Below are 15,666 nucleotides of genomic sequence, written 5' to 3'. Positions count from 1 at the left end.
AAAAAAAAAAAAAAAAAAAAATCATATAGGACTCTTCTCGGCCTCAATTCTGGTTCTTACTTAGTTATCCTACAATAATTTAAGATTCACATCTGGTTTCTACTGTTCCTTACCGCCAACAGACATCTAATCTAGTAGCTTTTGGGGGAAGGTGTCCAAAATATGAAGTGAATGAATCTATTTCTAGTTTTCTCTACAATCACTGGTCACCCTAGTCAGGGCCTCTATTATTATTTTTTTTAACAGAATATTTCTTGGGGGAAAGAAAGTTTCTGTCCAAGAGAGGGACATAAAGTGGGGCCTGAGCGAAGGCCCCCAGAAGATTTTCACTGTTTTTTCAAAGACTTAAAAAAAAAATTAGTTATTTGGTATAGGGTCCCGCCATACAGCTCAGAACACAGTGATCCTCCTATCTCAGTCTCCCCAGTGCTGCAATCACAGGCATGCACCACCACGCCTGGTTTTGGTGTGTGCCACGGGTTCTGTAGGCCAACCCGGCATACAGCTCCAGGAATCAAACCTGGGTCCTTGTGCCTACCAGGCAGGCGCTCAAACCACTGAGCTATTTCCCCAGCCCTGGTTTTTTTTTCTTAAAGAGTAGGGAAATATACTGGGGTCTGGGAATGGGGACTAGGAATAGCAACTAAAAAGAGGGGTTCTGAATGTGTTGCCTCTTCAATAATTTGTAAGGGGCCGGGGAGATGGCTCAGTAGAATAAGCGCTTCCCTGGCAAGTGCAAGGGGCTGAGTTCAATTCCTGGTTCTGCCCCCCCCAAAAAATTTAAGCCTGTCAAATTACTACATTCTTTTCATTTTCTCCTTTAAAAGGACTTTTTAAAAAACTGAATTTATACAGTCAACATACATTAAATTTTTTTAGTAACACATTTATAAAAGAGAATGTTGAGCACAGTAACACATGCCTTTAATCCCAGCTGCTAAGGAGGATGAGGCAGGAAAAACACATGTTTGAGGTCAGCCCAAGAAACTTAGCAATACTGTCTCAAAATAATGGATTTGGAGTTTAAGTCAAGCAGCTGAGTATCCCTAGGTTCAATCCCTACTCCTAAAAACACAAGAAAATAAAAAATGGAAAAATACCTATAAAAACAGAGGATCAAAACAAATAATCACTTGTAATCACACCACCTAGGATAACCACTTTTAACATCTTGGTGCGTATAACAGTTACTGAAAATAGGTTAATACTTACAGATTCCCGAAGGTATCCTTGTCCAGCAACATCATATAAACTGAGTCCTATTCTGGTTTGATGAAGCCAAACTGATATTGAAAAAGAAAATAAAATGTAATTCTTAAGATTTATCCATTAGTACATATGTTTACGAAAAAGAGAAGTAAAAAAGCTAATTAGAGGTACAAACCAATAACTATAAGCCCATACCAAGGTTAATTACTTCCACTGAAGTTAATTACTGTAGCCAATTATATCAGTTAAAGACACTACACAACAGTATTTCACAGATCATTATGGTACTTAGAGGAATCATCATACAGGCTCTTGAAGCTGGTAAGTTTTAAGTTTGAAACGATCCTTTTGAAATTCAAACTATAATATATTAGTGGAATAAAATTATCACTAAGTTAAAATTATTTCAAATTACCATATATTAAAACTCTTGGTTCAGCTTGGCATGCTATCACAACCCTGTAATTTTAACTTTTCAGGGGGCTAAGATAGGAGGATTGCAAGTTCAAGGCCATCCTGGGAAACTTAGAAAGACCCTCCCCACCTCTCCTCAAGAAAAGGTGCCAGGGCCACAGGTTCAATCATCAGTATTCCCAAACAATCTACCAACTTCTGGCATTTCTGTCCTACTAGGACTATATCTGTAGGACACATTAGGTTTTTGATATTGAACCCAAATTTAAGGTAGAAAAATCACAGCTTTGGAAGCTCCTTTACATACTCATAATAACAACATAATAATATATCTAAGTCAAGTTACAGGAAATTTATTCAAACTTAAGCATAATACTATTAAGAACACATACCAAAACCTACTTGATTCCTAGATGGGAGTTCAAGCATAATAAAAGTGAATTACCTTTCCTCATGACATAGTTAAAGAACTGCATGATGGAAATTCTTCCGTATGAGTCTGTATGAAGAAGTTTAGCAAAGACTTTTGCAGTGAAAAATTGCCTAAGAAAAGGAAAAAAGAAGAAAATGATGTGCCAATATAAAAATGAGTTAGCAAATGGCATAAATTCATATAACTGAAAATGAAAATGAAAAAATTAACTATAGAGTAGTAGTTCAAAAACTAAAAATATTAAGTCATAACATCTTTGCATTCTTTATGGTTACATTTCTGACTTAAAGTATATTCTCTTAACTTCACAGAAATAAAATGATTTACTGTAATTTTATCAGATTTCATTAGTAAATAGGCTTGTAAGTTATACCAATGCCTTCAATTTTCATTAACATTTGAGGCAAGCAAATTGTTATAACATACTGCTTTGTTAGCTGTATGTTTTTTTTTTTTAATTAATTTATTTTTTTTGTATGTTCTTACTTGCACTTTGGTCCGGCCTTTTCACCAACCTTCAGAAAATTTTCATAATTGATCATTGCTTCCTCTCCAATCATAGGTGGTGTCTGATGTTTGTCCAGCAAAAACCATAAGTTCTTACAAAAAATACAGAAATGAAGATATTATAAGTTCAAAAATTTAGAAACATAAACAGATCATTTCCACTACAATGAGTCTGATAACATGAAATTGAAGCTCCTGCTGTTATCATTTGATTACTAATAACAAGAATAACCAAGAGTTACTGAGTGCCTATAAGTTTGAAGCTTTTCAAACACAGTCTCTAATTCACATACCTACGCAATGCAGGCAGTTATCGCACTTTACAGATGACAAGTAGAGTGCAGTGATGTTATATCCACTGCCTAATGTGGCTAAACTGAAAACTGCAATCTCACTATACAGCAAGGCGTTCTCAACCTGGGCTGCATGTTAGACTTTCCCACGTAGTTAAACAAAAACAAATCTAGTATCACCTGGGCTGCTAAGGTGGCCCAGGCAAGATCGGAAGCTGAGTCTGGTGGACATGATGCCTCTACAGTACCTGTGTGGCAACCTGACAATCAGGCACTATGAAAGCCTGCATGATTAAGAGACAGTAGCATCTAACCTATTCTTACCTGTAACTCTTCATTATCTAAGAGTTCTCTGCTTTTCCTTTGAAGAAATACAGCTCTGGATTCCTCTCTTAATTTCTGTAGTAATACTTCATCTTCTGCTGGCAGCTAAAAACACATGGTAGGTTTCTACATGTAAATCTTAGATGAATCATGTAAAATATTATGTGGCCTCATGAAATAATAATACATCTTTAATTTGTTTCTCACCTTGATTTTAACATTCATTTAACAAAAAAGTCCACAAAGAAGTTAGCAAATAGTGATGCTAGATCTCTCTTCTGAAAAAGCTAACAGTCTCATCCACTTTGTTTCCCTTGTGGTTTTAGATGATGCTAACTGACACTGGTAGTTTGATAGTAAGCCAGGCATGGTGGTACATATCTGTAATCCTGACACTGTGGGTGCCTGAGACCAGAGCCCAGTGTGGGCAACTTAGTCATACTTCATCTTAAAAAAGGGCCTGGGTTCAATCCTTAAGAATGCTATTACACACAGTATTTACTATTTTTAATGTTATAATTAACTGAATTTAAAAATAACATGACAACACTATGCAATATAACAAACACTACTGACTTATTATTTTGCTTAGTGAAATTCAGTATCATTTCTAATTTTTGTATATCATTTCAGCTAAGATTTCAAAGTTAACTTGTCTTCAGTGGTTATATTTTACATGACATTAAACAGACCTCATTCTTGTAGTAAGCTTTACTTTCCACTGTAAATAGCTTCCTTCAGATCTTACTGTTTTGTTTATACTGGCCTTCAAAGGGTTCTTTACATTTTTCTCATGTGGAGACATAACTGAAATTCTTTTATGTTTTCCATTTTCAATCTATTTTTCAGGTTAGTCTTGAGCAAAATCATTACATCACATAACAAAGTCCTGTACATCCCAACATAACTCAACAGAATACTAATATTTATAATAAAAATTAGAAAGGCTCATAGTTCAAATAAGGGGCAAGAAACAACTTTATTTCCATATAACAATTTATACCAAAGGTTTTACAAGAGGTTCAAATATTTTATGATACCAATGAGATACAAAATTTATTTATTTATTTATTTATTTATTTTTGGGGGGACCTGGGGATTGAACTCAGACTCTTGAGCTTGCCAGGCAAGCGCTTATCCTATTGAGCTATCTCCCCGGCCCCTGAGATACAAAATTTAAAGTAAAATTTAATTTTAAAAATTAAAATTCTGATGCCATTTTTAAAATTATATTTTACTTACAGCCTCTGAAAGATATCAGCTTAGATACCACTTACCCTATAATAAAATCGAGGAATCAACTTATAGAATTCATTTGTGTTTTTTTGATCTCCTTTCCATTCTGAATAGTACTTGGTAAATAAATCCATTTCTTCATCTTTTAGTTCTTGCTCACTTTTTTTCTCTAGTAGCAAAACAAATAAAAGGAAAATTGTCTTTTAAAAATATAATCAAGTAGTATTTTTACACAGCTAAGGGGGTGCTGGGCAGATAGCTTAGTGGTACATGCACCTGCCTGACAAACACAAGGTCCTGAGTTCAATTTCTGGTGGAAAAAAAAAAAAAAGAGAGATACAAAGAAGTCCTTCAAAATTGTACTCAATTCTTTGAAAATATACCCAAGACAGGTATTATTGGGTCCAATGGTACTTCTATAGTTAGCGTTTTGAGGACTCTATACTGACTTTCATAGTGGTTGTACTAGTTTACATTCCCACCAACCATCTAAGAGAGTTTCTTCCTCCTAAATACTCATCAGTATTGTTTTTTGTATTCCTGATGACAGAATTTCACTGTTAGGTTTGTTTTCTGTCATAGTAAAAATTGAACCCATTTCACTGCATTTTATCCATAGCCTCTTTACTATTTTTAAATTTTGAGATAGGGTCTCAGTAAGTTTCTAAGCAACCTAGATTGGGCTGGAACTTAAGATCCTCCTGCTTCAGCCTCCCAAAGTGCTGGAATTACAGATGTGTAACACACTTGGTTTCAGTGTAGTTTTGATTTGCTAATGGTTAAAAATGTCAGACATTTTTTCATGTATTTACTGGGTGTTTGTGTGGAGGACCACTTGAGCAGCTGTTCTTGAAAGAAGAGAGATTGTTTCCATTTTGGCTGAGCAGCAGAGCCCCAAACATCAGATACTACCTCAATAGCATAATGCAAATTACTTCCCCTGGATATGGCAGAGGTAAATGTAGGCCACCTACCTAGCTCAGCTCATAGTACTCACCTACTTCCCACAATTCTCAGTCATTCCTCCTCAAGTCACTCCTCCACTGAATAAAATCTGGGTGCCTCTTTGGGTCAGCCTCTTTTGTTCCTGAAAGCCACCTTCATGGGTGGACTTAGGGCCCTTTGGCTCCCCAGTAATTACAAATATGTTTTAGTGTCTTTACTTTCACCATGGGTTGCACTGGGAATGGTAGAATGCAATTAACGTAGTGGGATTCCAATAATGTATCTTTGGGATTACAAATATTAACTTCTTGTACTGAGACAAGAACCTAGAAGGGACTCCTACATGTTTATACTACATCTTTTGAGAAGTATCTATTCAGTTATTTGCCCATTTTTAAAACTGGGGTGTGGAGGGGGATTAACTTTTTTGAGTTCTATATATTAGAAAATGTATGTATATATTAATCCTTTATCACAAGGAGACAGTCTGAATGCCCATCAACAGACAAATGGGCAAAAAATTTATATTCCAGACATAAAAAAGGATGAAATCTTGTCATCTTCAGAAAAATGAATAGAACTTGAGATTACCTCTGTAAGTTGAATAAGCCAGATTCAAAAAATTAAATATCGCTCCTCCTATGTAAAAAACTTAAAATGTAGATAAATAAAAAAAAAATAATAATGGAGAAATGATAGGAAACTAGAAGGTAACTTCTTGAGCATGGAGAAGGAGGTGAGGGAGAGGGGTATGTAGGAAACTGAAAATGATCAAGATATGTGACACGCCATGTACAAGTCCTGAAAACAAGCATCACTATTCTGGGCAACCATTTAAAAATGTGTTTAGACACTGAACATTGGATTAACTTTTTGGAAACACTAAGCTCTACTGGCCACTGAGACAGGCTCCAGAACATCTCCACCCCACTAGGCGAAAAATGTAGCAGGGTCAAAGGGTGAGAAAACCAGCCCAAGTCCTGCCAAGCTGGAGTTTCCACCTTGTCATCACTGCTCCTCTATCTAAAGCCAGAGCCCTCTCTAGCTGAAGCTCAGAATTCAAGGCTCTCCTACCTTTCAGCCTGATTGCTGTTGGCACAAACTGTCTCGTTCAGCTACACCTCCTTCCTTGTGGGTAACTACAATCCCGCAGACTGAAGGCTTTCCCTAAACTCCACTGTCAAACCACAAACTTCTTTAAGTAAAATGAGGACAACTAGAGAAAAATACAGATTTAAGCAATAACTCTTTTAGTATGTTGTTACTGTAAGAGAAAACAAGGAGGCAACAGCTAGAGACAGAAAATTAAGTTATGAAAGCTTAAGGTGGGAGAAATAGCAGCATGTCTATATGCAGATGATAATGATAAAGAAAATGATGCAGAAGAGAGGACAACAGTGAGATTACATCCTTAGGTGGGCAAAAAGGGATCTAGCACAAAGGACCTAGAATATTGATGAAGAAAACAGCCCTAGCCAGATGTAGTGGTGCGTGCCTATGAGATCAACCGCTTGGAAGGCAAAAGCAGGAGAATTTAAATCCAAGTCCAGGCTGTGCAATTTATTGAGACCTTATCTTAAAAGATAAAAAGGGCTGGGTTTGGTGCTGCAGCTCAGTGGTAAAACACTCCTAGGTTCAATCACCAAAAAGAAAGAAAAACAGCCTTCAATAGGAGCTTATCACCTATATAACCCAAATCAATGGTGGTGACCCTATAGCGTGTGTGCCACAGCGCACTGGTAGGAGCAAAGCTGTCTGTACCTCAGGTCTCTAGGACAAGGTCACTGCCTCTCATGTATTTGGTAGAGTCCCATGAGAAGTGTGCAGAGTTCAGAGAGCTGCTGCCATAATGACTTGACCCTTGCTTGAGATTAAGTTTTCTCTCTCATTTCCCATAAAGCCATCAAGACATGCTGACTGTTCTGCTAATAGATTAGAGAGTCTTCCTGTCCCAGATTCTACCTTTGCCTTAAACTCTCCATGAACTTAATCACACTGATTGTGTGAAGAAACGTGCTATAGATGCTGGGCAGTTCACTTTCTCTCATCAGGAGAGAGAGTTCCACCTGACCTCAAGCTTTAGTATATTGATTCCTGTCTTTCTTAACCCCCACAATCCTCCCTCAAAGTTTCAAGAGCTGCACAGGACACAACAGTGGGCCGTATCATTGAAAACTCTAAAAGGTTTGCTACTACTGACCTAGATAATATATTTCTCCACACACTAAAATATAAGTTCTGCAGGGAGAGGAATTTTTGTCTTTTTTTCCACTGCTCTAACCTAGAACAGAACTTGGCATATAACGTGCATGGAATAAATACCCATTAAAGATTGGAGTGGGCTTTAAGACACATGAGGAGAATACACAAGTATAGGTAACTGAACTCCTGCTTCAGTCTCTCCAGTGCTGGCATTACAGGTGTGTGCCACCACGCCCGGTACAGTTTTTTTCCTCTCCCCTTTGGGACTAAGGATATCACTCTGCCACTAACTACACCCTCAATCCCAGAGATATTCCTATAAATGGTGTGGAGAAATGTAGCAGAAGGTGGAGGTGAATGTAGGATCAAATGACTATTTTCTTAAAAGACAGAGTAAATGCCAGCATGTTTGTCAATACTGATAGAAATAGCCCTAGCAGGGCCCAGGGAGATAGCTCAGAAGAACAAGTGCTTGCCTGGCAAGCACTGGGTCCTGAGTTCAATCCCCAGTACCCCCCCCCCAAAAAAGGGGGGACAGACAACTGAAACAGTCCTAGCGAAGAAAAAGTTGACCATGTATAAGAGAATAAGGCTGGAAACAAGTTATCTGTTAAGTAAGGGAGAGAGGTGCTGCAGATGAGCTTAGTTGTGGAGCAACTGCACAGGCCTTGGGTCTGTAGGGACCTAGCTTGGATCTGCAGCAGTACCCCTTTTACTCTTACAAAAGGATTTAGTGCTGGAGTGGAGGGACTTCAAGTACATGAATGTTTCATTTCAACATTAAGCAGACTGTATGGCACTTAGGGCAGGGAAGTGATAGGGTAAATGAAAACAGGTGAGGTTCTCCTTTGCTGCTTCTTTCTCAGTGAGATAACATTAAAGAGGAGTTTTTCATTTGAAGGGATGGAGTAAGTAGGATACGACGGGAGGTCTGAATGATGTGAGGAGTTCAATGTTGAACACAGCAGGACAGGGCATCGATTAAAGTGAGATAACTTACCATAGTCCTGTTCTACTCCAGACAATTTCAGCTGCCCTAAATGAAAGTGTAGAATAGGAAAGATTTAAGCAGGTTAATATGCCAAATATAGAGAAGCGAAACGTACAGAGAAAAATCAATTATGAAATCTAAAGTGGGTAAAGAGGGAAAGTGAAAAGCGTGTGTCAGTAAAAGGCGCAGTCAACGAATCCCAGGTCCCAGTGGGGCGGAACAGTTAAGGGTCAGCGTTGTTATTTCTCGCAAGTCTACAACAGGACCACGAAAGTCAGCTTTTCACTCTCGCAAATCATTTCCCAGGGAAGTTTGGGCCCAAACTCCAGACCCCTAAAGCACATCCTCCCCCACCCCCGTAAGAGAGGCTCCACCTAGGGAAAGGAGGGGTCCCAATTGCCCCTCCTTCCCACCCTCCCCCACCTCTAGTTTAGGGCCGGGCCATCCCAGCGGGCGGCTCCTCCCCAACTCACTGTTTGGATCCGTGCTGGGCGTCGCCAACCGCCGGCGGAGGACTTCTTTCCAGTCCATGACTGACTCCCGAGCCGCAGCGTCTGCATTTGTTGTTTCTCAGCCACTCCGCCCTCTTCCAGCCCCGACGTCGGACGCCGCCAGACTCCGTCAGGATTAGGCAGGCCGCCCCGCCGCCATCTTGAACGTGGGCGGAAGTCGCTGCTAAAGAAAGGAAAAAAAAATTCAATTTCTGTAGCTGTTCCTGAGGATAGTGCTATCGCGCTGAGGGAAAACAGATGTAAAAGAGATCAAAAATGATCTTCCTTAAGTAGGCGTCCCAATCTTACCAAGCCCGATATTAAAAATCAGGATGAGGAAGCTCGCGTTTTAATTTCTTCACGTGGGCCTTTGACGCTTGTGCACCACGTGACTCAACTCCATAGCGTTTCCGGGTTGAGAGACGCCCCTTCTTTACAATTGTTTTTTCATTGACGTGGAGGCTTTAATGGTCCCGTGGGTATAACAGGTGCCCCCCGTGGCTGTCCAGTGTCCCTGCCCGTAAAAGCTGGGCGCTCGCCTTTTTCCCCACCTCAGGCCCTTCAGGTCGCAGGCGTTCAGCTCGACCCACCCGCACGCCGGGGCCTGCGCGGTGCACTGTGGGCATTGTAGTTTCTGCCGCGTTTCTGGGTTCCTTAAGCCCGCGTGATTTGGTGAGTAGTTAAATGGAGTGAGTTTTGTCTGCTGTGCGTACGTAGACAGGTCGGTGCTCGAACTGGACCTCGCTTCTTTACCCGAGTAGTTGGCTTAGGCAGCCCTCCACCTCCCTGACTCTCTTCCTGTATCAGGCTACTTTTGGGGCCTGTGCGGAGAGTTGTAACTCGAAGAGGCCTCTAGACTTTGGATTTCTTCGCTAGCATTGCGGCTGGGGCTGGGGCTGGGGCTGGGGCTGCGATTGGGGGCTCCTCGGAGAGGAATTGAGTTTATTTCTATTCCCACTCCTACAGGATCTGCCTGTTTTCAGAACGGTTGTGATCCACCAGAGTCAAACTGAGCGTTCCTTGTGCTTTTTCCTTAGGTCTTCAGGCTGGAGAGTAGCAGGCACCAGAGAATTCCCACTGTTTCCAGCTTTAGGGCTTTTGACGATCGTTGTTTAATGACTTGTCCTCCTTGGTGTTAAGTGGCTCCAAAAGCAGAACCTTGCTTAATGTGTCTGTGAAGAAGAAACAATCTCCTTATAAAAAAAAATCACACTCTGTCTCCATCCTCTAGTCTTGTAGTAGTGCTGTAGAAATAAGGGCCTTTCTGGTGCTGATCTCACTGCATAATGACCTGTCTGTCTGGTATTCGAAGCTTTCCTAAGCTTTGGAAGAGCAGACCATATCTTGGGTTAGGCCCAGGGCACTCTTACCTCTCTCTCTTTCTGACAGACTGTGGCATCAGGAACCAACAGAAGTGGTTTTCTCTTAAAGCTATGTCTCCACAGAATACCAAAGCAGTGAACATACTGGCTGCCAAGGGCAAATCTGTCAAGAAAAAAGATAAAGACAGTATTAAGCAAACTTCTCATCTGCCTCATTTTTTTGCTGCTGGAGCAGCTAAGAAGAGATCACAGATGAATTTTCACAATAAAGATCACACCGTGCTACCTGGGAGGAAAAATATTCAACTTCCAACAAAACCACTGAGTTCAGAAGAGTGGGACAGACTTAAGGAAAATTACACAGGAAAGAAGGATTTTGAAAACTGGATCAGCACACAGATGTCTCATAACAACAGCCCTGTAGATGTGGCTAAGTCTCTCTTGGCATGGGTAGCCGCAAAAAACAATGGTATTGTAGGCTATAATTTATTGCTCATGTATTTGCATCTCAGTGTCTTCTATAAGCAGACGTCAGAAGTTATTGATGTCTATGAAATCATGAAAGCTAGATACAAGATTTTAGAACCTGGGGCTTACACTCTTCTCATCCGGGGATTAATCCATTCAGATAGATGGAGAGAGGCTTTGCAGCTCTTAGAAGACATAAAAAAAGTCATGACCCCTTCAGTAAGGAACTACAATGACTGTATCCAGGGAGCACTCTTTCATCAAGATGTGACCATAGCTTGGAATTTGTATGAGGAATTGCTAAGTCATAGATACACTCCTATGTTGGAAACATTAAAAGCTTTCTTCGATTTTGGAAAAGACATAAAAGATGATCACTACTCCAGCAAACTACTAGACATTCTTTTGTATTTAAGGAATAATTACCTGTATCCGGGGGAGTCATTTGTCCACAGTATAAAAACATGGTTTGAAAGGTAATTTTTATTTTAATGTTGTGTGTGTTTTTCAATTTTCTTTTTTTTTTGGGAGGGGGAGGGAACCTGGGATTGAACTCAGACCCTTGCGTTTGCCAGGCAAGTGCTTATTGTACTGAACCATCTCTTGGACCCTTGTTGTGTGTGGTTTTGGTAACTATATTTTTATATCTATGTCAGAAAGCCTTTTTTTTTTTTTTTTTTTGGTGGAACCGGGGATTGGACTCAGGCCCTTGCGCTTGCCAGGGAGGCACTTATTCCACCGAGCCATCTCCCTGGCCCCGAAAAGCCTTTTTTTTTTTTTTTTTTTTGTTGCTGCAAATCATTTTACTCAGATTAAACCTTTTTCCTTAGGTATGATGTGTTTCCTCTTCAAGACAACATTTTCTCTGCTTAAAACAAGTAGTAGCAGAGAGCTGGGGTTGTACCTCCATAAAGTGTTCACCTAACAGGCTTGAGGTCCTGGTTTAATCCCCAGCCATTGGGGGAAAACTGTAGTAGCAAATTACATAGCAGCACAGACAGTCTGTGCCAATCTGTACCTTTCACATAAAAAGGAAATTACATAGCACTTTTTTTTCATGGAGATTGAACGGGGCCTTTCGACCTTGCCAGAAAAAAATACTTTAGTACCTTGGTACACAACCACAGTTACTTCTTCCTGGTAGCAGAATTTATTCCAGGATTCGTTTGCAACCAGAATCAAAACAATTAAGTGGTAACTGAGGTACACTTGTATTTGACTGATGTAACATTTGACTGGACTTGTCCTTAGACCATTTTTTAAAATATTTATTTATGTATTTATTTGGTACAGGGTCTTGCTTCACAGCTTGGACTCAGTGATTCTCCTGTCTCAGCCTCCCCAGCTCTGGGATTACAGGCATGCACCACCACTCCTGGTTTTGGTGGCTGGCACAGAGCACCCAGGGTTCTGGGGCTGCTTTGAAGTAGAATTATACTTAATTAGATTGCACATTTACTGAGTATCAATAGAGGAAGAGCCAGGGTGTGAACCTCAAGGAGCATTGACTTTATTCTGTAGTAAAGAAATACGGGTTTTGGAGTAGATTTTTAAAAAGATAATTGCCAAAACAGCTGGGAGACTGGAAACAAGACTATAGTCCAGAAGAGGTAAAACCCAATAGTTAATTTGTTTTACTCAGATTCAGTAGAGTTTGTTATTTTGATTTAAAAACATTTAAGAATACTTTAGGGACAGGATAATTAAGAGTTTATAATTACATTACCTGAGGAAAAAAGTCATGCTTTGCACATGAAATATCTTGGTGCAATGAGGTTTGGGTGACAGGTGGTCAGTTCCTGAATTAAGAACCGGAGAAGGAGAAAAAGCAATGGAATCAGTAGGAACTGATGGTAATAGATGTAAAAGGAGTAGATAAACTGATTGAGCAAATAAGCTTGACAAACAGTTTTGAATGCCTCCAATTAGGCTAGGCATAATGTTTTGTGATACGAAATCTGTCATGAGGACATTGTCGGCCTATCATTCCTGACAGGTAAGTAACAGTGGTCTGTAGGAGAAAAGTACGAGAGGGGATAATTACTGTGAAAAGGAGCAATCTGGCAACTATGGAAAAGGTTAGAGATGAGTTTGGTTCAGAGGTCATCAGCTTTCTGTGGCGCTCCAATGAAGATGCATTTATTTATTAATTTATCTTCTATTTTTTAAAGAATAAGAAATAATTAAAAAACAGCATTAGAAATGGTACAAATGGAGGGTAGAGATGGGGCAGATATGTAGAACTCTTTGTATTACCTACTCAATTGTTCTGTCTCATGCTGTGCTTAAAAATAAAGTCTATTAATTATTTAAAAAAAAAGAAATGGTACAAAATTTCACTAAACAAAGTGATAGGAATTCAACAATGATTACTGTATATAGCATGATGTTATCTTCAGATTAGCCGTTCAGGTTACCAGAGATACACATGCACATTTGTTTTTAAAAAAAAATATAAGAAATTAAAAAGAATAAAAAAATTAAGCGTGGACAGCTCCTTTCGGGATACAAATGAAGGACCATTTATCTGTATATACAGCTACTTTTAATTCAAGGAGAAGAAAGATTTGTACTAATAGTGTTTGGACAAGATATCATGTCTGCATCTTGTACTATGAATAACCACTACAAAGACAACAATAGGCAATGTATTAATTATTGAAACTGTCCCACTAATCGGTTTTGAAACTGTCTCATTGCTATTTGTTTCTCAATAAAAAAAAAAAAAAAAAAAAAAAACTCCTTTCAAAAGACCAGCAGGAATCTGCACTACAGTTATCCAAGTTATCCTGCATATGTACCTAAATATATCTTTTCCCCTTTTTTCTTTTGTCCTTTTCCTCATCCCACCGTTTCCTTCTCTACTGAACAGATCTATCCCTTTCAGTAATGTAGCAGTGTGTTTAGACTTGGAAAAGATGTAGTTGGGCCAGAAGGAAGAAGGGGATCTAGAGGAGAATCCCACCTGCTCCTTCACCCCTCACAGTGTAACAGCTGCTGTTGGTATTAAATCATTCTGGGGAGTATCCTGAACCTTTGAGAGCTCTTGCTTACAGCATGTTTACAGACAGTGAATATTTTTGAATGTAACCTTCTGATGACTTTGTTATCTTTTTTTTTTTTTTTTTTTTGTTTTATTTCTGGAAAACAATGGAAAGGCCAATTTACTACAATCCAGAAAAGGTAAAACCCATTAGTTAAATTGTTTTATTCAGATTCAGTGTTTATGTTGATTTAAAAAAAATATTTAAGAATACTTTAGGGACAGAATAAATAAGAGTTTGTAATTAGACTACCTGAGGAAAAAAATCATGTCTTGCATATGAAAACTTCATAGTGCTCAAAATGTTTTTCTTGCTGATGTTGTGAGCCTCTATGAAGACACAGAAATATTTTCTTCTAAAGATTTAGATCCTAGTGTTTTAGGAATTACTTTAAAAATCTCATCTGTGTGCTCAGCAATAGACTCTGGTTTCCTGGCACACCAAATGAGATGTTTTCAGGAAAATTAAATGCATGTGACGATCACAAAAGTTTTAATGTTCTTTCTTAATACCTTTCAGTTTCCTTGTGTCTTAGGCTTACTCATTTCAGAAAAAGTTAATTTCCATGACATTGTTTAACGTTTAAAAACTGTCATCACAGTGGCCAATGTTCAGGCTGTGGAAACTCCATAGAGTCGATTCATCTGAGTCCAGAAGAGTATCACTTTCTCAAGGAAAAAGTTATGATGGATGTGATAGTTGGAGGTGATCATTACAGAAAGACAACACCTCAGGTGAGTCCAGTAGGCTTTATTGCATTCTTGGATGGCTGCCCTGGAGCAGGGGGCTGACATTTTTTTTCTGTAAAGGCCAGTTAGTAAATATTTTAGGCTTTGTGGCTCTCCAGTCTCTCCAACTTCTCAGTTGTACTATTGTAATAAACTATAGGCAATATAATAATACGTAAATGAGTGAGTGTGGCTATGTTCTATTAAAACTGTTCATGAAAACAGGCAGGAGGATGGATTTTACTTATGGCCACAGTAGCCAACTTTACCAACAGGACTTTAAATTTCCTGGAATAATTTGTTATAGTGTCATCTATTTAATTTAGTCTTCTTACATGTAGGCATAATAAGTGCACGTAAATTAAAAGAATGATAATTCTTTCTCTAAATGCTTCCAGAAAACTACACTCAGTAAATTCCTATGAAGACATAGTGGTTTCTCACAATTTTTCAAGACCAGAAAGTTTAGATACTTGACATAGTTACATGTTTTCAGCATCATATTTAATGGACTATCATTTATAATAGCTCTTTTGCTAATCTCTAGTACTTTATTATTGAAAATGCTTTCCATGGAGCCAGTTATGAAGGACCCCTGCAGTGAGCCCCCCTCTCAGTGTGCAGCAAAAAAGAAAAAGAGCAAGAGACAAGAATTTTAAGGATGTAAAACTTTGAATGATCAATGTTCTCTGTGAACAAAGACCAAGAATCTCCAGCTAGCCACTATTAGCCAGTGCAGTGGGAGTATTACAGAAAACAAACCAAATATGGGAAGAAACAACACCAAGAAGGTGTAAGGAGATAGTATATTATCCTAGTGAGATTCTAACTAGGATCTCCCCCAAAATATAGAGTCTTACCTGGTGTAGTTTTGGGGCTTTTTTAAAGGGAAGGTAAGTGGGGGCGTTACAAAGGCAGATTTGGTGCATTATGATTATAGGGTTGGGTAACAACTTGGGTTGTTCAGGGAGTTTAAACATTTCAGGTGGGGCTGGAGAGATGGCTCAGTGGTCTAAGGCACCTACTTAGAACAAGCTTACCTAAAGCATCAGGGACTGC

General features: G+C 39.1%; 2 protein-coding genes across 5 annotated transcripts in view; one reads left to right on the top strand and one right to left on the bottom strand.

Moving 5' to 3' along the window:
* Window positions 1–9,561, bottom strand: part of Ppp2r3c (protein phosphatase 2 regulatory subunit B''gamma) — a 25,097-nt gene extending 15,536 nt beyond the window's left edge. Inside the window, exons 1-7 of one of the 2 annotated variants that reach the window (XM_023721841.1) lie at window positions 9,028–9,561; window positions 8,564–8,599; window positions 4,458–4,585; window positions 3,181–3,285; window positions 2,543–2,655; window positions 2,069–2,166; window positions 1,213–1,283 (exon numbers count right to left, since the gene is read on the bottom strand). In XM_023721841.1, the coding sequence (XP_023577609.1) occupies window positions 1,213–1,283; window positions 2,069–2,166; window positions 2,543–2,655; window positions 3,181–3,285; window positions 4,458–4,585; window positions 8,564–8,599; window positions 9,028–9,085 (609 nt within the window). In that variant the 5' untranslated portion in view covers window positions 9,086–9,561. The remainder of the gene's footprint in view (window positions 1–1,212; window positions 1,284–2,068; window positions 2,167–2,542; window positions 2,656–3,180; window positions 3,286–4,457; window positions 4,586–8,563; window positions 8,600–9,027) is intronic. The other variant, XM_004637088.2, reaches the window with a different exon arrangement.
* A 137-nt stretch (window positions 9,562–9,698) lies between these two features.
* Kiaa0391 (KIAA0391 ortholog) overlaps window positions 9,699–15,666 on the top strand; it is a 141,762-nt gene continuing 135,794 nt past the window's right edge. For 2 of the 3 annotated variants that reach the window (XM_023721864.1, XM_004637086.2), the window contains exons 1-4: window positions 9,699–9,717; window positions 10,083–11,311; window positions 13,971–14,018; window positions 14,481–14,613. In XM_023721864.1, the coding sequence (XP_023577632.1) occupies window positions 10,332–11,311; window positions 13,971–14,018; window positions 14,481–14,613 (1,161 nt within the window). In that variant the 5' untranslated portion in view covers window positions 9,699–9,717; window positions 10,083–10,331. Of the gene's footprint in view, window positions 9,718–9,747; window positions 9,759–10,082; window positions 11,312–13,970; window positions 14,019–14,480; window positions 14,614–15,666 lie in introns of those variants that run through there. The other variant, XM_023721863.1, reaches the window with a different exon arrangement.

The sequence above is a fragment of the Octodon degus genome, unplaced genomic scaffold (genome assembly GCF_000260255.1).
Source record: "Octodon degus isolate 3935 unplaced genomic scaffold, OctDeg1.0 scaffold00086, whole genome shotgun sequence".
Classification (NCBI taxonomy): domain Eukaryota; kingdom Metazoa; phylum Chordata; class Mammalia; order Rodentia; family Octodontidae; genus Octodon; species Octodon degus.
This window is presented reverse-complemented; position numbering and strand designations above follow the sequence as displayed.